The sequence below is a fragment of the Patella vulgata genome, chromosome 8, assembly GCF_932274485.2.
Source record: "Patella vulgata chromosome 8, xgPatVulg1.2, whole genome shotgun sequence".
NCBI lineage: Eukaryota > Metazoa > Mollusca > Gastropoda > Patellidae > Patella > Patella vulgata.
Genome location: NC_065886.2, coordinates 16,539,599 through 16,564,245, shown reverse-complemented (window position 1 = coordinate 16,564,245; position 24,647 = coordinate 16,539,599). Strand labels below are relative to the sequence as shown.

Below are 24,647 nucleotides of genomic sequence, written 5' to 3'. Positions count from 1 at the left end.
GGTTGGGATTAGCGCTAGCCCTGTTTACATCTCGTGACCATTGACCAAACTTGAAGTTGGCCTTATCAAATAGATCTAACCGTTCGCATGGGAGGGAGGGGGCATTTAACTTCGCGATCACATGAACTCGTGCCGTGTCAGCCGCTTTACATTTGGTACAAGGGTGTTGTTGATTACAGGATTACTGCAACCTTGCTGTACATGGATCCAAAAACGCGCCAACACCCGTCCATTCTGATTTTTCGTTTCTAATTTGAAGAAACTATTTGTTGACATATGTTGGAATAATTAATAATGCGTTTGATTTGTTTCATTGGTGGTTTTTTTTTTTTTTTTAATTACTGAATTTTGGAAAATTTATGTTTTAATTCGCAGATATTATTTTTCAATTTTAATTTTTTTAAGCTACTTAATTTCTAGTAATTATGTATAATTTGATTTGAAGAATAGTTTTAGTTTTAATTCGATGGTTTTGCTCTTTAGATTGTTAAAATTACGGGTTTTGGAAACAGTTTATGTATTAATTGGCAGATTTTTTTTTAATTCGTTATTTTTTTTTTAACAAGAAATTAATTGAAATCCGATATGTTTTATTTTTTAATTTCTTTTGATGTGGAGAAATTATTGAAATTTAGTAGGTTTTTTTTTAATTTCATGAACTATTTACAAATAATATGCAATTGGTAGCCGGGGATTGATGCCGGAGGTGTGTGTGCGTGGGGGGAAGGGGGCATTACCTTTGACACGAAGACGAAGGACATGGTTACAGTGGGGTGGGTGTATTGGCTAATCACGTAATTGACAGGTCGGGATTAATGCGGAATGTTACGTAGCGACAGATGTTATAGATGCTTCGTGGTCCTGATGACATTCATTAGTCATTATGTAACATCAACTTGTGGCTGGCTTGTTTTATTTAACTTCCTTTGTCTTATAAGCAAACTGTACTGAATGTTAAATCTGATATGATGCAGTAGCCAGATATGTAATGAGATCCTTTGTCTGGAAGGGTTTATAAACCCAGAATACAAACGAATCAGCAGAGGAGGCTAGGCCGGGACGTCTAGAAGTTAACTTTGGACCAGGCAGGTCTCGAGTTAAGACCGGACAGTGGCCATGTAAGTAAGTGGGGGTTGGCACGCTGTGCCAAGCCAAGCTAGGACCATGGCTCCCTCAACACAAGCTAATTACGGAGTTCTAAGTTTTGCACATGATAAGCTGAAAGAAGAATAAAAGTATTTTTGAAGTTAAACCAGTGTTGTCGTCAAGAACCTGATATAAAGACCCATTACTGTAACAGAAAAGGTGTTGGTGGGGGGGGGGTAAATTTTACACGAAGGACATGGTTACAGAGGGGGTGGGTGTATTGGCTTATCACGTAATTGGTAGGTGGGGATTAATGGGGAAGGGGAAGGTGGGGGTATGAACGAACACTTGTGTCCAATTAATTTGACGACCTCCAATTTATTGCGCGTGATAGGCATGTATTCCGTTTATACTCCAAACATATTTTTTTCTGTTTGATAATCTGCCAATATCTTGTACACTACCCATAAACCCTAGTCTAGACACGTTAAAAATATCAAAATGTGGTCGAAATGTCACAGACGAAGAAATGAGATGTATAGGGATTAAGAGTACAACATTATCTGGAATTTCCATTGGTATTACATTATGGTCTTTCAGACATTAAACTATAATATATCACCCCGATTAGTATTACAATATGGTTATTACACTTTGAACTGTGCGTACGTTATATTCTAGCTGTATGTGATAACAAGATTGGTCCATCAGCTTGTAATAACTATTTCCCCAGCTCCCATATAAAATATAGTGATGGTAGTATTCAAAAATATATATATGGTACATGTCCAAATCCTGAACAATGTCGCTGTCCAAAAGATGGTTTTTATTCAGCTGGCCAGACGTGTGAGAGTATGTATTCATAATTTTCCGTTTTCTTAATTGTCATTTATTGTTAATTTTTTGAGTTTTTTTTTTAATGCTTTAATATTCAATAATCACGTTGATATAAACGAGCGAGGAAAGCTTAGACATCTCCTTCAATAAGCGTAATGGATTTCAACAGTGTTTGTTCTGATCAACGAACAAAAGGCAATATATAATTAAATGGTCAAAATGTTGTTAATTAACTTTCAGATATTAATTTACATATCTATAGTCTTCTCATATACGAATCCCAACAGTTACAACAGATTGCATGAAAAGTAAAATGTGAGATAAACTAACAGATACTGTAAAATTTTGTCATTGGTCCTGTAGTATGATTTAGTATCTTCCTTCTATTTTTAAAGTTTGTTATTGATGGTATAGTATGATTCGGTAACTTATTTTCATTAAATTTTATAGTGTGCTCAGCTATTACAAACTGTAATCTGGAAACATGTACATCATCATCAAACCAGAGGTGTTCTAGATGTGAAGGAGTACGAGATGAAAAACCTGGCTACAGAGCCTATCTTATTTCCAGTGATAAAAAACGTTGTACAAGTTAGTATTTAATGTACAGGTATCAATATTCTATAATATATGACAAACAATATGTAGTGACGGGTTACGTGCTTGATAAGAGCATTCTTACCAGTTCCAGAACATAATGGAATCATTTCTTCTTAATTGAGAATTTCACGTAGTTGAATAACTCTTCTTTGACGTTTGTATGTGTCGTTATATTTAGCAGAGAGCAGTGGCCTAGTAATTGAATAAATATAATTCTATTCCTATTATTTCAGAGGCGTGTTCTTGGCGATCTGATAGTACCCCATGTTATCCCGGAAGCTGTGCTGATGAACTTGTATCAAATTGTATATGTACGTCAGGATTTACAGGATCAAAATGCGATAAAAGTAAGTGTCGCCGCCATTTAAAATCAACAGAAAAAATAATGGCATAATCACACAAACCGGTAGTTGATATTTGTCGACATCGATTTAAGAAAACAAAATATCATAGTATATTCCACTAAGGTCAAGCTTGCTCCACAATTCTGTGTCCAATTTCTTGAATAAAAAGACTATTCTGCTGAGTCAGATAATGGTCCCAATAACGAATTATTCATTAGTAAATAATTCAGATGTCGTGTTGCTAAGCAGTAAAATTGGTCTCTTCTCTTCACCACTGATTGGGTTTGTTTATTCTGCAGCATTGCATATTGCGATTATACAGCATTGATATTTACACTAGCAGCCACCAGCAGTTACTAAGTTACTTATAAATAAGACTAGTCACAAATTCCTATTGTATAGTATTATTGAGGGTCGTAAACGTAAATCAGTTACTAGACAATTTATCTTTTTAGTAACCAAAAAGCCGTCAATTAAAGAGAATATACTAAGTCTGACAGCAGCTAATACTGGCGGTACAACTCATGCACCAGGAAATACAAATGCCGGACCAGTTCAAGATACTGTATGGACTAATATGGTTAATCCTGTTAATATTCACTTCAGATTTACGGCGGATTACCAACCAGTTGTGCCTTCTCGACAGGCGTATGTCAAGGATTTTAAAGTTGGCATTATAAGTGCGAGTTTACGTCTGGAAAGGGGTAAAGGTCGTTGTAATATTAACTCATAAATACATCTCTCGCCTCTGTTTTAATCCAACACAAAACTGTAATTTCTTATTGGTTTTGTTTCCATTAGCATTAATATTCTTATTCCTATGACTCAATGTCCTATGGACCATAATTTAGTAATGCATTTGTTAACAGCACACCTTTCGATTGAAACCAACTTTTATTTATTTAATGCCAGTCATTTGTTCTTGGAATAATTGTTCTATTTCAGATGTCAATAATATTATTTCTCATCGTTGTGGTGGAACACAGAGTCGAAGTAATCCTAACCGGGGTGTGTTTACCTGTGAACAGACATTAACAGATTTATCTCAGTTATCTCTACCATTTAATCACAAGGATGTGTAAGTTTTCGTAAATAACTAGCATGATATAACACAACACAGGAACGAACGAATTAAAATGTTTTTCGGTCTTTTTGACATAACAAGAACATAACAATGTGTATGCGCTTTACTTCCCGTGTAACTAATTATTATGCTCAAAGGGGTAGAATACAGTAAAAGTCTTAAGCGCTTGAAGTCGTGGGTAAAGTACCTACCTATATGCAGTTCTATGTAACTGCATATAGCAGGGTAGATTGGAAATAATTCTGATAATAACTGCCAGACATATTTAAATGTGTTGAATCTTGTGAAGGCAATACAGGATAAACAGGGGTGGATCCAGGAATTTTGAAAGGGGGGGGGGGGCGCCGCAAAATGAGGGCACTGACCGCGGAGACGGGGCACGCCGCTGAGAGGGCTTTTCTTTTTTTTGGGGGGGGGGGGGCAAGAAAATTATCCGTCATTTCCTTGCATCTGTAGCCATTCCAAGAGCTATTTGGCTGATATTTTCGTCTAAGTAAACGTTCGGAAATCGTTGAAAAAGAGCCTTAAAATCGAGCAGAAAAGCCAGTTGAACATGCGACTCGAAAATTGTCAAGGCGAGCGAGGCATTATGATGGGAAAAAAGACGAATCTATTCCCTAGCCACTTCACTATTTAAGCCTTGTAACTTGTACTTTGTACTGTCCACACATGAAACAATGCTACATCAAGTTGCACTCATGCGTCAGCTAAACAACAAGAATTCGTTTGAAAGTGGAAGCATTAATTAGACCAGACTGGTGTGTTTGAATCGATGGTTTGAGTCATTTGGGATCCCTGAAACGGGTTGGGAATGGACATATTTGGGTCTGAGAAAAGGCACTTTCAGGAGTAAAAAAGGGCACTGATGAAAATTAGGGCCCCCCCCCCCCCTTGAATCCGCCTCTGATAAAGTTATTGTCTTCTCTATTTAAGATTACATGTATTTCCTTTTTAAAAATTCAAGGAAGGTTGGTGAATTTACACTGTTGACAGATGTTTTTATGCAGATATTAAACCCAGTACGTGATATTCTGCAGTTAAAATAAATGTTGTACATTTTAGACTCTCGTTTTCGATGTCAGTTGCCAATGGTGGATTTGTTAAGATCGAAAATAAAGAAACAAACTTGGTGGAAACTGCATACCTACAAGGATTGACTCAAACCAATACATTTTCTATAACATTTGACAGTGTAGATCCATATCATTGTAAACCCCAGTCAGGATGTTCTCTAGATATGCTCTCTGATGTAGACTTATCTAAACAGGTACATATATACTCTAGACCAATATTATTGTAGACCTTGAATAGAATATTGTCCAGCTAAGACACATATTATTGTATATCACAATCCATTCCGTGTGAATCCATTTCATTGTAACCCCATGAAGATGTCCTTTAGACGTGCTTTGTGATGTTGGGATCTCAAAGAACAATTTAAGAGAATTTGCAGCATTTGGGCATATGGCTGGGATGAGGATGGTCGGGGTGGCGGAGGCATAGAATGGATTTAGTGTATACCAGAGTCTCAATCAGGGAGTAGCGCGTGGAGAGTACTCAGAGTAGATGTTCAGTTGCCTCACTACTTACTATGTTAAGAAATACTTTCCGTTCAGGTCCATATCATTGCAAATTCCCAACGATGCATTATTTATTTCATCCACATATTATCTTACCTTATACAGCTTCAAATGCATCCTTTAGAGTAAGTGCGGAATAACCCGATTATGAGCAATTTAGTGGAACATTTGCCACTTTATAATTTTTACTCCCAGGCTAATGCTTCATAAGTACTTCTCCGTCGATGACGTTGTTACTTCTGAAATCAATTTAGACTGTTGGGAGAAGACCATTTCTTTTATTTAAATACCATTCACGGCGATATAATATCAACTAGGATGGCATGAGAATAAAGTATTCTAATCATCTAATCATAAATCATTTATTGTCTAGCGTACTAAACGTTTTTCATGGGACGGCTGGGTGGATGCAGATGCTGGGATTAAAGAATACGAGTATGAACTTTTTGAACTTCATCGTGTTGGTAATGAACTTGGTGTCAAGGCGAGGAAGTCGGACTCGAGAACTACCTCAGTGAGTATCATTATTATACAATGTTTACAATGACAAATAATGCTTCCGGCATCAAAGTTTCAATAAAGTAGTCTTGTGACACTATCCTGGTCCCATATCCCTAGAAAACGGCCAGTAACACAATCCTTCTTCAAGACATCGAAAAGTGAACTGTGCGACTAACCTAGCAGCGGTCTCCAAAAACCCCAGTATGTGTCACTATGGTGACACTTCTCTAATTAGGACTTTCACGTTTTGTATAAAACTTCAATGGTCAATTAACTCTGGAACACTGTGTGGTTAAAACTATGTTTATATATAAACTACAGGAAACTACAACATCTATGATAATACATTATGAGTTATTATAATATCTACAGTCCGAGTTTAACAACCGTAGGAATCGGATCCATAGGGTGAAACCCTACATATTGCCTCTATCCCGGCCTCGACCCAGAGGCAGAGAATATGTTATTCTAAAAACTCTGCATGATGTCTGTATCCCGGCCTCCAAGCCGGGGAGGTTAAACGCCCCTCCAGGAACGTCGTATGTTCTCCCGAGGAACATGGAACGGTGTCTGAACCCTGGCCTCTAAACCGAGGAGGCTGTGAGTATGCCTTCTAAGAAGCCCCGATGATGTCTGAAGTACAGTTAACCGCGCTCTTTAATATATAGAAAACGTACAGATACGTTAGCTATTAGGGCCCGGCAAATACCATATTTAAGTAAGTGTTTCATTTGAGCAGCCCTTTTCATGAACATTGTTCATCTAATTGGACTAATCTGTGCACGAGATGACTGGACACCAGTAACTTACGTCGGGGTATAAACTGTCAGTCTAAGAAAGTTGGAGAATAATGCAAAGTAGTTCTCGTTGTCACTTGTAGCTAGCGACTCCAATACATTAAACAGAGCATCATTTAGAGAACATTTTTCTTTTTTACCAACAGTGTGTATAAAAAGTAGTTGAAAGCCAGTTTGTGGGAGATAAGGAATAAAAGATGCAATAAAAGCAAAAAATGAAATTGTTGACAAAGTTAGATAAAACCTAATAACGACAACAACATAAAACCGAAACAATTAAAATGATAGTAAATAGGACTACAAAATGAAGTGCAAATATGCAGTTCTGGAAGATAAAGATAAAGGTGTATTTTTAGATTAATATGCTTGTCATCGCGAAATTTAACATTTTATTCTTTCAGAAAAGGGTTGTTGTTACATTCCCCGATCCCGCCGTATATTCCATAATTTTATCAGCCTATGATAAAGCTGGAAATTATAAGAAGGCCAGACGATTGGTAATATTTGATGACACGTCTGCTGTAACAACGACGTCTGGGAGTGTGCTTAGAGTGACAACTGCTCTTTCCACTACCAATTACAAATGGCAGACTAATTTAAATTCTGTTACAATCAGTTGGACTAATAGATATATCAACACAGTACATCATAATGGTCGTTTTCTAGCAGCTGTTAAATCAGAACCTGGTGTAGAGTCTCAATATGATGATAATTATGGGTCTAGAACAACGCAGCCAATCAGCAATGTACAAGGTAACAGGTTTAATTATGGCTTGAAGGTATGACTGTAGGCAGTCAAACATTTTTACCAGATATGATATTGATAAATCAGTCCCTCCCTTAAATGGCGAAATAAGATGCAATCAGTTCAGTCCGAACAGTTTGGACCTTGATAACTACGTCCTATTATTATATCAAATGCATTTAAAAATTATGAAAATGTTCAATTTTTATTGCCTATTATGTGATCTTATCCTTGACATTTGAATATTATATTAGATAATTTTGATTTAATATTTTAGAAATTGTTAGTATAAAAACCATATATAAAGTGGACCACACTGGAGGAAGTTCGATTAACCAACCTTCTCTGAATGAATTCGTAGATCTACGACTTGATCAACAAGTGACAATAACACCGGATCTGAAAGATGGCGATACTTTACGATATTTTATCAGAGCTTATGATATTTTATCTCAATACAAGGAAGAATCGTTGACTGTCCATTTTGATAATTCTCCACCTGTTATTGAAAATCTATGGTTAACAAAAGGTGATGAGGTTAATCTAGCAGTTCATGGTTTTGAGGAACTTGATAAAATGGTGTAAGTAACAGACTAAGTACTTAAGACATATTTAACGTATGAGTCATATTGCCTTGGAATAAAAACTCGTGATTTGAAATTAGGTATCACCTGGAATAGGCAGAATAGTTCCCTTACATGTAGAATACCTCCATTACATTTTGTATTTTGTCATTCAGTTTATCCTGGGTCCTGTTTCTCGAAATCTTAACTAAAGATAAAATCCAATTTTAAGTAGATACTTCAATTTTGATTGGCTAAGCGCTAAAATCAACCTAATATTATCCAATCAAATTACTCAAATGTGGATTTTATCTTAGTTAAAATTTCGTGAAACAGGCCCCTGTTTCTTTTTTGAAGTTGTCGGCATACCTGTATTGATATTATATAATGCAGAACATTGTTACCTTATAGGATAGGTAATAGTGATAGTATAATGTCATATAATTTACAGCATAGAATGGATAGCCTATGATGATCATAGTGGAATAGAAACGGTATAATGGAAGATATTGGATCATTTAACTGAAGTAGAACATGGATCTCATCGTATTCCACCGCAAGGCGAAACAACGGTAAGTATGCGATACTGAAGGAAAGGTTTTATATACCAATGGGGAAACTGCGTGAATATCTTCTCGCGAACTGCTTATTAAATTCTTTACTGTACATAAAAGATTAAACAATATTTTGTACTTCAAATTATTAGTTAAAAAGAGGGGAGGGGGCAGCAATCCCACAGTGCAACAGGGGAGACAACTCCTTATGCACCAGTCCTCCGTGACTACTATTAATAACTTTGTATTGATTTTATCTTTCAGAACATTAGAGAATGCCAAAGTAAATATTCTAATAATGCCAGAGGAGCCAATTGTTATTGCATTCCTACTAGCACATGTTATCATCGCCATTTTCAAATAAAACCACCTACTACTGCTACACCAGGAGAAGGCATCTTAAACAATAAAAATACTGGTACGCATGATGATGATTATCGTATCGTGGTTACTGTGATGAACCAAGCTAAATTAAAAACAACTCTAACTAAACAGGCATGTATTAGATTTTTTTAATTGCGTGATAATTAAATGAAGCTTTGACTACCAAATATACACTACAACAGTGGTTCTCAACCTTTATTTGCCAACGGCACACCTTGGAACATATGAAAAAATAGCGGCACACGGTCACACCTGGCTAAATATATATGAAAAATATTTGAATTTTGCAAAATAAAAACATGACAAGTCATAGACGGCATACAACCGTCATGGACACATAGAGTGACTCAAATTAAATAAAGAAAAACGCAGCTATGAAGTTACCAGTAGAACACCAGTGAATACTCAATTAGGATCACGTGGTTTTTAGTGTACCGTTCAAAATTTCGCGGCACACTGGTTGAGAATCACTGCACTACAATGTTTCACACTCTACATTCTTCCTTGCTCCATGCAAGATTTGTTTGTATTTATTATGATTACGCGATAATTAAACAGTGTAACATTGTTATGAATATATAATGACAACAAATTTATCTTATTAGGGTGACTGCCTTTTCATATGTAGAATAATTTAATTTGCCAAGGCTTGCTGTCGTGTTGGCTTTATCAAACTAAAATTTACTTTAGAAAATATATACAGCTGCATCTGGTAAATACACCAATTATTAATTGTGTCTTTTCATTATAGTTTCGTTTAACTTCAGATTACAGTTGATACTAGTTCACCGCACCAAGGGATGGTGCATGACGGTAAATATGATACACCGGAAATAGATGTTCAGTCAGATTTAGAACTATTTGCACATTGGGGAGGTTTCTTTGATAGAGAGAGTGGAGTGAAATTTTATCTGTATGGTTTTTCTACGTCTTGTTTGGGTGCCAATAAATTTCAACTGAATCTTGCAAATAGACAGGTAATCTACGCAAATGAAATGAAACAATAAATTTCAACTGAATCTTGCAAATAGTCGGGTAATCTAGGATAATGAAATGAAACAAATACAATGAATCGTTATTAAAGTCAATGTATTTGTCTTTGGTAAGATTTATCCTTTAATGGTAGAACCGACCCGGACATTTATAAGGGCTCATCTCATACTATTATACTTTTAGGATATTCAACAGACTACATCTACGCATGCTTCTTGGACAGCACCGTCTGATGGTAAATATTACATCACCGTGGTAGCATATAACGGAGCTTTAGAAGTATCTCTACCAGTTTGTTCTGATGGAGTGGTTGTAGATAGAACAATTGGTATGTATGATAAAACACCGAATCCAAAATTCCATAACAAAATATTCAATAGTCATTTCTCTAGACGATTATAAAACATGTGTATTCCCTTTAAACGGTTTAAAACAAAGGCGTCTCAATGGCGCGTCATTACTTTATTTGACCAGGAATTGTTGTTCGTGTTGTTCGTCGCAATTACGAAATGGTGCCATGCTTAGTTCCTAATCCATATACCTATCGTACTTGGTTGTACCTTATATTCGTCCACAGTCGTCTGGTCGTTTGCATTGTATTGGGTCGCAATTGCCTTATTATTAGTTGCTTTGTTTTATTCTAGGCAGGCCGGTTATTGATCCAAACAAAGATACCAAAACCAGCATATCTGTATCACGTGGAGAAACAGGTGTACTGTCAATCCATGTTTTAGCTTATCCACTACCTGAATTTACCTGGTATTATCAACTACAGGATGGCAGTGAAAGACCGATTATAGATGTTAGATGTAACCAAACAGATGATGGGCTATCATCAACATTAACTATACAAAATGTTACAGTTGATGATGGTAGAAAATATATAGTTTATGTTAATAATAGTCTTGGTACAATTTCTATTGTATTTAACATGGCTGTATTATTGTCTAGCGATGATGATGTACATGGTAGTAATAATACCCTGCTTGGTATCGGTATAGGTGTTGGTCTGGGTATCATCCTATTCATTTTGTTGGGGATCATCTTTATGAGAACTGGGAGGAGAATCTGCTTTCAAAAAAAAACAGGTAACAGTTATATTGAGTTAATAAATCGCATTAGACATAGAATCGTGATTCTCATTCAAGACGGGAAGTTCATCGCTATATTAAAGAATATAATATTCTTACTGGTTGAGTTAAAATTTCCAAATCAATAAACGGTGCATTATACATAAAAACTGGATTTCAATGTTAGTTATTTGCAGTAATTCGTGGTGAGCTAAACTAAACCACAAGAAGTAGTAGTATATGTTTTTTAATGATTTCAGGAAATGATCAGACAGTATTTGATGATGCTAGAAATCAACAAACAAAGTCAGATAACATCTCCTTATCTGAAATCCCACCTATATATGAAATAGTTGATACTGATGCTGTAAATACAAGAGACCCAACTGATCCCGATCATATTATCTCGGAGACAACGCCTTCGCCATATGAAGTACTGGATATACAAGCTACTAACTTACAACATAACATTTACCAAGAGCTCAATGCGCCACCAGAATCAACATATGAAGGGCTGGATAAACAAACTACAGATCAACAATCAAACATTTATGAACAGCTGGACCTCTACGAAAATGTAACAGGGACCAAAATGAAGGGTAAAGATAACGCAAAATAAGAAATATGGGGAATAGTTAACTGTGCCATCTTATAATTATTTTTATGGGCTGCTGTTAAGGAAAACGTTGTTAGAATATGGACGTGCCAATAGGGATCTTTCGCATCGGTACGAAAACGTACACGAACACATTTTCATTCAAGTTTTCGTATCCTCTAACACGCGGTTTCGCAATCCGAGTCCAATATATCAACAATATACACAAGGCCTCGAAAAATTATGGAAAATTCAATATATGAGACAAGAAACATTTTCATTTAGATACCTACGTAAATCTAGCTCTACACGAGTAACGGTCTTCAATGGCCCAACACTCATATGCTCACAAGTACACACGAATCGAGGACGTTTTCGTTTTCGTATTTGATTTCGTATCGATGCGAAAGGCCCCTAATGACACGCGCATGACGAAACCCAGTACCTGCATTTAAGGGATATTGTCAGGTTTTTACTGTTGTAGTTAACGATTGCGTGTTTGTATTAAAAAATTTAAAAAAAACAGTCAACGTTTGAATTATCAATATATCATTAATTTGTAAGTGTTCAGAAAGTGTTAACATTTAGATTAGATTAATGTGATTCCTGTCCGTAATTTTGAACAATTTACTGGTAACAAATAAATACATAGAAATTTTTTTAACTTGGATTTCTTTGCTTTGGATCATATATTTTGAGAAGATTGCTTAAAGTTCCAATTTCATATTTTCTAAGAAAGTCAAAACATAATTATATCTATGTCTTTTGCTCAATAGGTTGTCAACTAAATATTATACGATCATAGGTTATCTTTCTCACACTTACAAATCTTCACACCGGAAATAATAACACAAATACCTAACAATTACCTCTCTTGTTTTCCTATTCCCCACCATGGAATAGCTATCCTAAAACGTTTGAATTTGAAGTTGAAAATGATATTTTTTTCAATTTCTCAACCGGCAATAGTGAATTATAGGATTAATAGGATTATTCTTTAACAACGTAGGACTGTTTATATATACCATCTATTTTAGGGCTTTATTTTAATACATTTTAAAAATATAACTTAAAAATATGAAATTGTAACTTTAAGTGAAACGGAGTACTATAGGTCCTTTTTTATATGAATTATCAAGCGCCTTTGGTATAATGTGTATGTTTAAGGACCATCGTTATTTCCACACGATATCAACACTACTAATTAATTACAAGAGTTCACACTGTCACAGTTTGTCAACTGAGATGTAACAATTGAATTAAATCCAGCCGATATATCTTTGCTCAAATTGACATGCTGTCATGGGCTCAATTTTCCTTTTGGAACATTCCGAATTGATGGAATTGCATTAAAGTAACATGGAATTAAGTCCTGTCACAGTACTTTCCTAAAACAGATTTAGTACGAGTAGAATCGAATTAGTATCAGTTCTTTCCGAAAACAGATTTCTCTTCAATAATTCTCGTGTAAGAGGGCTGGACGCCTTTCAATGAATTTAGAGAAGTCAGTTCGAGAATCCCTGCAAATCATTTTGCCATTTATACTTTTGGATCTTAGTCTATATTTAATTTACATGGTATTTCGGATTCAGTAAATGGCGTGCCAAGTGCACCTGGGTAAAAAAAAATTCTAAGAAATTTACAAAATCCACCAGATCGAATACAGGACATACTATTTACTGACTTTATTGGGGGTCAAGGGAGGTAACTTTTCGTTTGACAAATTATAGAGCCTTGTGGTGCATGTGATGAAGCCCAACTTGCCCAAGATAGATTAAGAAATGAAATGGAGTTTCTGCTTCTATACTGGGCTAATGAAGACGGCCTTCCGCCATACATTTATATCGAATTCCAACTGCCAGGGGATCTTTAACGTCCACGCCAATGTATACACGGGACCTCGGTTTTCGTACCATCCGAACGACTTATGATTAAGAATTATAATTAACAGGGTGAACATACCACAGATAAGTCCATTAAAGTGTGGTACCAGATGTTCCAGAAAGGGTTAGCTTAAGTAACCAGGGTTTATGCTATGGGGAAAATTTTGTCACGACAGCAGCGCTTCCGCTTACTCTCCTTTGAATCATAACTGCCAATGGGTGGTTCTTTTACATGCACATGTATACACAGGGTCGCGGTTTTTTGTCCGATTCCAATAGACGCTGTCCATAGGCCAAAATTTCCGTATGCCCGTCTTCTTTAGAAATGGAATGAATGGAGTTTAACGTCCCACTGTTCTGTTCAGACTTGGCTATGGAAAGCAGACCAGAACCCAATGCAACCAATGCATTCCAAATGTAAATGTGTATTCTTGGTGCTACTTCATTACCATCACAATGGTGCTCAAGATGAAATAATCAACTTGAGAGAATACAGACGATGACTTCGATTCACTTCGGTACAAACTTTTCGAGAAAAGGTTACCAAGCCTACCACGAGGCAAACAGCTCGCCTCCAACGTCTGCCGCTGTTCGGTATCATAGCTTGCGGGTATTCTTTCAGGTTCAGGAATGGACATCGAAGGCTAAGAAATGCTGTAGAAAAAACATCCAGGGTACTTTAATAACCCTGAAAGCAGCCAGCAGCACCTGCAGAGCCCTTATATAGACTGTAATACTGGGTGAGGTACAGATCGGTGCACTTGTAAAAAAACAGCATCGAATTCACTGCACATAATGTGCAGACTGCAAGGGACATAGCTGTAGCAACTCCTCGAAGCTAGTATTAGACAACTCTGATTAATTTTTGTTAACTTGTTTGTTTCCATCAGTGCTATGTGACCCCACCCCCTCCCTGTGACAACAGTGCTGTGATACTAATGCAATTAGTAAATGTTCGTAGTGAGGTACGGATGCTTTTATTACATTCGTTGAACATGGTAAAATCGGTGTGGGAACTTGATTTTTCCAGGTTATTGCAAATGTTTTTTGAGCTTGGACTAAAAGTGTTTTTTTTTAGTAATAGCTGGGGCGTCTAGTTTGCATTAATTCTATATTATGCAATATAACTGCACTGTTCTCCTAGTGCCCCCTTACCCTGATATTATGGTTGTAGTTCCAGATGTAGGAGGGAAAATAAGTTTTGCACCGATGGCGGCTGTTAATTTGCCTATTGTGAATTATGTGATGAAGTCATGATTATATTCTAAATGTGTTTATTTGCTTCCATGGCCACGAGGAAATGCGTTTATACACAATTTTCATCAAACATGAATAATTTTTTAATCATGAAATATGCTAATTATTACATACTACACAATTTGACATCTTTTCACCCAAACGATTTTAGATCATTTTTTGGCTGTTGTTTAGGGGACTATACTGAAATGCATCTCAGTGAAATTAATTCTGTTGCAATTTGTTTTGGGTCTAACCCCAGATTGACAGGACTAATAATCACTGAGCCACCATGTGATACACAAAGCTATTGACATCAGATTGGGTTAAAACTGGATATCATGCCTGTTTCAATCATCTGATAAATTAATAGAAAGGGCAAGCATAGGCGTACGAGCCAGGGGGGCAGGGGGGGGGGCAGCCGCCCCCCTAACTTTCGGTCAAGCTGACTTTTCGGGCAGACGGGTAAAGCTATCTTAATTAGGCTATAATAGACCACTTTGTTCAAGGACTGAAATAGCAGGAAAACGTGTTTGCAGCCGTCAAATATTCCAAAATTTTCTTGGGGGGGGGGGGGGGGGTCCGTGCAAGGTAAGCTCTGCTTCTTCACCTCTCGAGGAAGACCGACGCCGCTGTCTGTAAACCCGAAATGTTTTCGGGCATTTCGGGTTCTGCCCCCCTAACTGTCATCGAGCCCGTACGCCTATGAAGGCAAGTAAAACTTGTTTCCACCCACATCCAGGTGCACCAGACGTCAAATCGCTTGTAGTTAGTCAGTGAATAAACACGGCCTACATTCGGTTATTAATTTGACAGGCAGGCGTATATGCAAGCAAACAGAAATTATACAAGTACGCTATGAAAAGACATTTAACTAAAGTTTATTATTAAGCTTGCACGTGTTCAGTGTACCCTGTGAACGTTCATTCGGTACAAACATGAAATCTATATTATAAATTTATTTACCATAATCGTTTAATGACTTATGTTTCTGCACTGACCAGGCAGACGAAGACCGCCATATTCTGACTAGATCTACTTCTTAAGGCCACCTACAGATTTCGTCAAGGTAACTGAGATGTAAATAAGGTTAGAGCACGTGATTGTTGACGAGATTGTGGGTTAGGGTTTGCCTTGGGTAAAGGTTAGGGCTAGGTCCAGGGCTATACTCATGTGTGTTTTTTTACAGAATATCTTGACGTTCGAGCTATACGTGAACGATGATCTGCTTTGTTGTACCTTTAAAACCTTTCTTTAAAGTGCATCCAAGGTCACTGCGTACTTATATTATTCTAGGTTACGAGTGTCAAGTCAACCATGAACATGTTTAGATTGAACAATATTTTAACAAGTAAATGTGCTGAGTAACTGTGAACGCTTAACCGATATTTTGGAAGGTCAATGTGCTCACTGAATAACTGTGAATATGATCAATGGAAATCGTGTCGTGTTGCCGTTCACATGTGATTAACATAAAGACTGTAATGAACATAAGTGGTCTGACTCGGAGAATTATTATAGCAACAGAACAAGTATGGGCTGCTAAAACCGCCATAAGTATTTTAGCAGGAAAAGGACATAACATCTCGCAGATTCTTTACCTAAGCCATTTTGATACTAATCATTGTTGTTATAGTTTAATATCTATGTACATCGACATTGTTGCAGAATGATGGGCCTGGCTGGTACAAATGTCTAGTCCTTCGTGCGGAACGAAAAACCGAGACCCTATGTACACGTTGGTGTGAACGTAAACGTACCTTTGACATATGGAATTCGATGAAGTGTATGCAGAAACGCAATTGTCTGGGGAAAATGTCCCACACAGCGCACTGAATGACACATTTGGGTTTCATTACCCCGGTCGGTGCAGAAAAGTAAGACGTCCAATCCCTTCCTTCTGTAAGTGTACAATGGCGAAATCTGAACATTTTACCTGGGGACCAGCGTTTCCACCTGGAACTTAATTCCAGATGTTAAGGATAATTTTACGTGAACGTTAGTGTATGTAATGATGGTCTAGCAAGACTTTCGTTATTAGTTATAATATGAGGCTTTTGCTTGGTATTTCTTTCTTTGTCCGTTGACAAAATACCCACTTTTTGTTAAGTCATTACAATGTCAACATATCTGTTCCTGCCATATGCACTGCCTTGACAAAATACTACCAACAGTATATGGATACAGGGGGGGTGCAAATACTGCCTTGGCAAAATGCTAACCACAGTACATGGATACAAGGTTGTAGGAAATATAGCGACCGCCAGAGCAAAATTCTACGCCCACCCGCCATGAAAATCTCAAAACTCTAACGCCCCATACCACCACCACCCTCTCATTTCACACGTAGCTTTAGTATTTACAGACAACCTACAGACAGCCTCAAAAGTCCCATACTAGTCCTTGCTTGGTATATGTGTCGATGAGACGTAGGTTTAGTAAATATAATTTTGGTGGATTTCACTATCCATAGTGTAATTGATGTGAGGTGGAGTCGTTCATTGGCGTTCATATAACAGCCATTTGTTTAACAAATGAACTTTCAACCTACTTCTCTTTCAGTGGACGTATATAAAGCCCGGGTTATTGAAGGCGCGCGGAATACATGATCAATAGACATAGTCTATAGAATAAGTACTTGTAGAGCTAGCGAACGAATAGTGCAGACCACCTCCGAGGTTAATATATAACGCAGGTATAGTAAGTATATAACCTATTTCATTTTATATATATATACTTCAATATATTCAAATATATTTAAGCGTCTAAAAGAGATGGCATTTATTTAGATTACTGTTTTCGCCTCATGGAATACAAATCGTTAATTTTTAAATCAAGAATTTACGATATATTTACTTAAAACACATTTTAATATTAAATATCAGCCAAGTTGTAATTGTAGAGTAGCCTATATAAAACGCAAAGATTCGATATTTAATCTATGTTAACGTATATTTATACAAGTTTTGATACATTATTATATATTCATATGTATTAGATGCCGTACCCGGTTTCGCTCGGTCCCTTGTACACAAGATTCGGGTGAAACGTTTTCGGTAACCTTAGATACCTAATTTATAACGACTGAGAATTGATCTATCCGTTCTTACATGATTTTTTTTCATTGTCTCTTTATCTTTACTCACCTGGTGTATACTGTATTATTTGTTATGTACAACTGTCATTTGACTTGCTAAATTAATGTTTAAAGTGTAGAACTCTTATATATGGTAGGTTTGGGGGTCACAAGAGTTCCACAAGATTTTGGATTTCTGAAAATAAATACATTCCACAGAATAAAATTTTGTAGAATATATTTTCCCCACATCTTACAAGATGATAGGATAAACTATTATTGTTCCACAAAATAAAAAGAAAATATTTCATCAATTTTTCATGGTCCACTTTTCCAAACGCCCCCAAACCTTGCCATATCTACTTATTTTATAACTATGCGAAGTAAGATACTAAGTTAATCCGGTGTAATCAGGGATGTGTGCGACTGATAGCAAATGTTGTTCGGTGGGACGAAAATGAAATGAAATGAAATGAAATGGGGTTTAACGTCCTACTGTTTTGCTCCTAACTTTGGCTAATGAAGACAGACATACGCCATACAGTGTGCTATATGAGGGAAATTTTGCCCGGGCAGCGGCGCTACGGCCTACTCTTATATCGAATTCCAACTGCCAAGGGATCTTTTACGTGCACGCCAATGTGTACACGGGACCTCGGTTTTCGTCCCATCCGAACAACTGGGACCTCGGTTTTTCGTCCCATCCGAACAACTAGACAGCTGTCCTTGCCATGCCCTCCATCCTGAATCACTGACAAGGGGAAACCACGCCGGAAAATCTGAATGAACTTTCTCGGCCAATACAGGGATCGAACTCCCGACCTCCAGGCTAGCGAGCCAGCGTCTTACCCACTTAGCCGCGTGATCCCCGTCGGTGGGACGAAATAACAAGGCTAGTCGCTGTTAAAATTTAAAGCCGGGGCAAATTCACCCCCTCACAATACTATAATTTGTGTTATTGGATTTGTGTTGAGGGCCCATGTGCAAGATAGACATGGCAGCGGGGTGGGTGGCTGAATGGTTTAACGCGTGCGCGTATGATCACAAGATTGTCATCGAGTAAATTGATTCCCCGCGTATGTGACTAGTAGTAGGTTTTCTCTGGTCCTCTGGTTTCCGTCCACAGCTAAAGACCCCCTACTTCTATTGAAATAAAATTGAACCTTATTATGTTAGTCCCGAAATGACGTAGTTGGTGTCAAGTAAACGTTAACCCCATTTGTCTCTGGGGGATCATGTGGCTAAGTGGGTAAGACACTGGCTCGCTAGCCTGAAGGTCGGGTATTCGATTCCTGCATTGGCCGAGAAAGTTCATCCAGATTTTCCGGCGTGGTTTTCCCTTGTCAGTGATGCAGGACGGAGGGCCTGATAAGGAGAGCTGTCTAGTCGTTCGGATTGGACAAAAAACCGAGGTCCCGTGTACATATTGGCGTGCACGTAAAAGGTCCCTTGGCAGTTGGAATTCGATATAAGGGTAGGCCGTAACACTGGCTCGCTAGCCTGGAGGTCGGGTGTTCGATCCCTGCAGTGGCCGAGAAAGTTCATCCAGATTTTCCGGCGTGGTTTCCCCTTGTCAGTGTGCAAAACAGTAGGACGTTAAACCCCATTCCATTTCATTTCCTTTGTCAGTGATGCAGGGGGCCTGACAAGGAGAGCTGTCTAGTCGTTGGGATGGGACGAAAAACCGATGTCCCGTGTACATATTGGCGTGCACGTAAAAGATCCCTTGGCAGTTGGAATTCGATATAAGAGTAGGCCGTAGTGCCGCTGCCCGGGCACAATTTCCCTCATAGCACACTGTATGGCGTCTTCATTAGCCCAGTTTAGAAGCAGAACAGTAGGACGTTAAACCCCATTTCATTTCATTTCATTTTTCTCTGTCTCTTATAACCATTTGTTATTTATTAGTAAACTTTTAAATATTTATGTAAACGTTTTCGTGTTATCCTCGTTCTATTTGTTTTTCCAGATACCGAATACTAATCAACCAAGATGCCTAAATATTTCTTACATTATTTTGATATGAAGGGAAGAGGAGAGATCATTAGATTTCTCTTTGCGGCTGGTGGCGTTCAATACGGAGAAAATGTCGTGCAATTACCTGATTGGCCGGCACAAAAACCCAGTAAGTCCCTTTTATTATTCGTAGTATTTCCGTTATATCACCACGTTTCATAAATATGTTGGTACAAGCAGTGACGAGCATCATACCCAGATCATAGGGCTACTTGGCAAACGGTCGTCTCGGATCAACACCCTCCACCCCTCTCTCCCTCTTACAAAAAGAAACGTTAGATTAAGTTTAGCCCTGTTTACACTTGATACGTTCATACAGTAAACGTAGTTTTGGTAAATTTGGCTGTAACAACAGGTGGTAAAGCATAATTTCCAAAGCGGTAAATCTAATTTCAAATTTCGATGCCGTGTGCATATCTGTAGTATTCAAGCAAACATGCGTTTAAAATCTTTGGGATTTGTTTTTTTACAAGATTATTATTATTTTATAGATCATGCTCTTGGACAGTTACCAGTATTAGAGATCGATGGTAAACCGTTTCCAGAGAGTATTTCTATATCCAGATATTTGGCAGCAGAATTCGGTACGTTTCTAATATTTATATCATTTCGGAACTAACATATGGTTCATTTTTGTTATTTCAATAATGAGCAGTGGAAGGAAACCGGAGGACCCGGAGAAAACCCACGAGGTTGGGCAGGAAACCTTACTCCTTGTCACGTACAACCGGGGAATCGAAACCACGCCAGTTGACTCAATGGCAGACCTTATTATACAGCGCACACGCGCTATCTATTCGGCCATCCACCCCACCACCCCCGATGTTAGCAAATGGCCTATGATGGCCGGCTTACTTAAATAACAGTATGTTTCACGACATAATGGGTTACATGCTGCTTATAACCGCTGGTTGTGAAAATGTACTGAATCAAAAACAAACTATCAACGATAGTTCATCTCCCGATTCAATGGGATGACCAAGGGGTTCGTCACATTGGTTTACCCAACACGTATATTTGCTGCTGGCTTGTTCTTATCGTTTACAGTGCATGCCGAATGTTGGGAAGTTTCAATTCATCATGTGTTGTCCGAGAAAGTTTTCCGGTATATCCAGGCTTGGTTACCCCTTTGCAGTGGTGTACGACTGGGGTCTGGCAGGGTACAGTGTCTATTCGCTCAGATGGTGTGTACATAAATGAACCCCTTATAGTAGGCCGTAGGGTCGCTGTCAGGGCTACCCCCCCCCCCCGCCGCCCAACGCCAACCCACCCAACGCCAACCCACCCAAGCACACTTTATGGCGTGTCGTCGCGTAAGACGTTATACCACATTCTATTTCAGTTCAGAAGCTATAATGCACACTAATCCTTTCTTAAGTCTTTGTTTACACTTTGACATACCCATACCCTGCTATATGATATTTTGTTTTAATTAGTATTTTATTGAATTCAGAGGCGAGGAATCAAAAGGGCGCATTTTGGATAGAATAAGTTAATTTTCAGCTGATGCCATACAGATGCCACGTAGATGGTAATGAAGTTAAAATGTAACTTGTACAGTTATAATGTATAACTAATTAATATTTCCCATGTATTGTGTGTGGTATATGTCAAAAATAAAATTAATTAATAGTTAATTAATTCTAGACTTCATTACCATTCTAAAAATGTTAAGTGATAAAATTAGCATTTTTATGAATATATTTTATTATAATCAATTAATGTTGTTATCATGATAATGAATGTGTTTTATTTTTCTAGGTTTACAGGGTAAAACCAATTTAGAAAACTTACAGATAGATGCTCTTGTAGAACAGTGCGTCTTTTTACGAGAAGCTTTTTGTGATGCTCATTTTGAGGAAGACAAGCCCAAACAGGTAAGCTAGTGGTTTATTTTGGGGAGTGGGAAGAGGAAAGACTATCCTGTGCTTAGAACATGTGTTGCAGAATCAAGTGTTGTAACTCTTGTAATCTGTTGTATTCTTGTTTTTCCAGTCACAGAAGAAAGGCTAGGTCTTGTGGCTATCATTCCTCCGAACATTCTACAAATGTACGTTGAAAACTAGGAGGTTCTGAGTGACCGGGAGTAGACTCGAGGGAGCTTCTAGACTATGTCTTTTTCAATAAATGATAGCTCTAACTAAAGAAACAGTGACCTTTTTATCACATTGATTTATAGTCATACATTATAATATACAAGTTGTATATTTTAATTCTTTACAGACTGAACTGCACAGGAAGTTTAAAGATGAAACGTTGCCCAGAATATTTGGTTATGTTGAAAAAGTCATTAGTGGGAATAGCACCGGAAGTGGATTTGTGGTTGGTGATCAGGTTAGAGATTTCTTTTATTGTTTGTTTATCTCGTCTTCTCTTTGAATCTTGATTTGAAGGAGGCGCTAAGTGAAAGGGATACAATTGTCAATGGCTCGATTTTCCTCATGGGTTTAGAGTTGTTGTGCCCTATTCCCCGTCTCCTCTCAAATGGAAAAACATCACAGGATTTCAATTCGATTTTCAATGCTAATGATGGAATCCGATTCTCATTATTTTCTCGGACAGAAGCCCTCTGGACACTCCCTAACAATATAAATATTAGTTTTTGTGTTCTTCATGCATACCAGCGGTCACACCACCTCTGATTTGAATACCCACTCTTTGTGGTGAATATTAATAACACGTCAATTATTAACCACTTTAATTGACTTTTGTAAAAAATGAAAATGTTGATTCGATTAAAGATGCGTTATCACTCTCGCCATTAAATGAAATAAAATGAAATGGGGCTAATTGTCGTACTCTTCTGCATCAACAGATTAAATGAAGACGAGTATACGCCATACAGTGTACAATGGTGAAGCGTCTGTCCGGAAAGCGGTACTAATGTCTACTCTTATTTTGAATTCCAACTGTGAATGGGTTAGTTCACGTGCACGCCAACGTGTTTGACACTGGACTGCATCACCGAGAAGGGGGAACTACGGCAACATGGGGATAGAATCCCTTACCCATAAAATAAATGTAATTAATTTTACATACATGTATATCATATTTAGAATAACATCCTTGGCACGGTCCATCAATTGAAAGTTGGTTTGGCTAATTTTACAATCTAATTCGAACCGCCATATTTAACTGATAGTCAACTCCGGTCAACTTCAACATTACTTTTTCACCGACCCGCGAAGAACTCCATTGCGCTAAAGAACACCTTATCAGACTTTATTTTTGTTGAATTTAGATGGTGAAATTGTTTTTGGCTTAGCGTATTTCAGCTCTTGTATATCTTTTTTTAAAATTATATTTTCAGATGACGTGGGGAGATCTGGTTCTTATGGACGTGTGTGACATCATATCACGTGACCCGTCAATTTTGACACCCTATAAAGTTATTAAAGAACACAGAAAGAAGATAGAAGCTCTACCAAAGATAGCCAATTACCTCAAGAACAGACCATTTAGAGACATCTAAGTACCACACTCACAGTCATTGTTATTGACTGCTTTTAGTGGTAGGTTTAACTTCTACCTTATGGTGTGGGACGTTAAACCACATTTCATTTCATGTAACTTGTGGCTGTGAGGTTACAAGTATATAGGCTCAAGTTGTACTTTATTATTGTAGTTTTTTTCTTACTGTCAAGTATAAAATTGGAATTTGCTAAACATATATTATGCAAGAGCTAAATCTGCCTATCGCAAGTCTTTATTTAGGCTTCAGATGTTATAGAAATTATTAATTAGCTCAAATATTAACTCTGTAGACCCCCGGATGGCATGGATACAATTTGGATTTAAACAGTCGTCCATTTAAAATTAAATCAATAAATGGCGGACCACGCTAACGTTTAACGTTAGTCTCTGATGTCACTACCGGAAACTGGTGAGGAAAAGCTTGTCAAGCGAGTCTACCATAGCCATTGAGCATGTTACTTGATAATTGAGAATATGTGGGTGGAGTTATCGTCTGTCAATCAAACGATCGCCAATTCTCATAGACGGTGCAGACACACAACTTCCAACAGTGACAATTCCGTTCAGAACAAAGTAATTTGACTGAAATTTTCAACATTTTCTTTTTTTATCATCAATTTTTGAATTACATGTATTATAGCAAGAATGACCAACTCTTTATAAAACTCTTAACTAATGTATCTTTAATTTTCGTAATGTATTTCGAGTTGTGGAAATAAAATCTTCAACATGTTTTGTCGGGTGTGTCCATGTGTAAAACATCCTTGAAATTGCGAATTCCAAAGAAAACTGTCTGTTTACTAAATTCGGAACTCTGCTGTATACTCCGCCTGACAACTGTTAAGCAGTTACTAATTAATACATCTGAAGGCATTTTATTTTTGAATTAGTTGTCTATATTACATTTGCTGACTTTTGCATTCGATTATTGTATTTGCTGACTCGTTGGCATTTGGTTTTCTTGACTTACTCCCATTCTCTCATATACAGTATTCGTACACGGGATTCCACTAATTGTACGTAAAGCTGTTTCAGATTGTTCATATATTTGATAATCGATCAGATCCCGGAATGCGGGAGACATCACTGTGATGAACCATCATGTTATAGCCTTGACATGCGCCTGGATCTTAGGTAAAGCACGTTCGAGTATCCGGATTAAACGAGGAATGGCGATTGGTTTTCATCGTTATTGTAGTTCTCATCCTTGGTATCCCCAGTGTCCTCAT

At 37.5% G+C, this 24,647-nt stretch overlaps 3 protein-coding genes across 3 annotated transcripts; all 3 read left to right on the top strand.

Moving 5' to 3' along the window:
* The first annotated feature begins 1,826 nt into the window (after positions 1-1,826).
* LOC126829740 (uncharacterized) lies at positions 1,827-7,614 on the top strand. The gene is made up of 8 exons (XM_050559854.2): positions 1,827-1,938; positions 2,374-2,514; positions 2,757-2,870; positions 3,323-3,571; positions 3,813-3,945; positions 5,014-5,218; positions 5,905-6,045; positions 7,231-7,614. Coding segments are annotated over exons 1-8 (1,368 nt in total). The 5' UTR covers positions 1,827-1,937.
* A 320-nt stretch (positions 7,615-7,934) lies between these two features.
* On the top strand, positions 7,935-12,392 carry LOC126829741 (uncharacterized). The gene is made up of 7 exons (XM_050559855.2): positions 7,935-8,155; positions 8,589-8,709; positions 8,956-9,186; positions 9,843-10,052; positions 10,252-10,396; positions 10,713-11,156; positions 11,399-12,392. The coding sequence occupies exons 3-7, from the start codon at positions 9,148-9,150 to the stop codon at positions 11,755-11,757; spliced, it is 1,197 nt and encodes a 398-aa protein (XP_050415812.1). The 5' UTR covers positions 7,935-8,155; positions 8,589-8,709; positions 8,956-9,147; the 3' UTR covers positions 11,758-12,392.
* Positions 12,393-17,329: 4,937 nt separating this feature from the next.
* On the top strand, positions 17,330-24,153 carry LOC126830195 (glutathione S-transferase). The gene is made up of 6 exons (XM_050560530.1): positions 17,330-17,552; positions 19,898-20,053; positions 20,436-20,528; positions 21,706-21,821; positions 22,168-22,278; positions 23,255-24,153. The coding sequence occupies exons 2-6, from the start codon at positions 19,921-19,923 to the stop codon at positions 23,414-23,416; spliced, it is 615 nt and encodes a 204-aa protein (XP_050416487.1). The 5' UTR covers positions 17,330-17,552; positions 19,898-19,920; the 3' UTR covers positions 23,417-24,153.
* Positions 24,154-24,647: the final 494 nt, after the last annotated feature.

Coding starts and splice junctions, on each gene's coding strand:
- LOC126829740 (XM_050559854.2), top strand. Junction 2,871..3,322: donor AGGATCAAAATGCGATAAAA/GTAAGTGTCGCC, acceptor TTATCTTTTTAG/TAACCAAAAAGCCGTCAATT. Junction 6,046..7,230: donor CGGACTCGAGAACTACCTCA/GTGAGTATCATT, acceptor TTATTCTTTCAG/AAAAGGGTTGTTGTTACATT.
- LOC126829741 (XM_050559855.2), top strand. CDS start 9,148: ATGAACCAAGCTAAATTAAAAACAACTCTAACTAAACAG. Junction 10,053..10,251: donor TGAATCTTGCAAATAGACAG/GTAATCTACGCA, acceptor TTATACTTTTAG/GATATTCAACAGACTACATC. Junction 11,157..11,398: donor CTGCTTTCAAAAAAAAACAG/GTAACAGTTATA, acceptor TAATGATTTCAG/GAAATGATCAGACAGTATTT.
- LOC126830195 (XM_050560530.1), top strand. CDS start 19,921: ATGCCTAAATATTTCTTACATTATTTTGATATGAAGGGAAGAGGAGAG. Junction 20,529..21,705: donor ATATTTGGCAGCAGAATTCG/GTACGTTTCTAA, acceptor TTATTTTTCTAG/GTTTACAGGGTAAAACCAAT. Junction 21,822..22,167: donor AGGAAGACAAGCCCAAACAG/GTAAGCTAGTGG, acceptor AATTCTTTACAG/ACTGAACTGCACAGGAAGTT.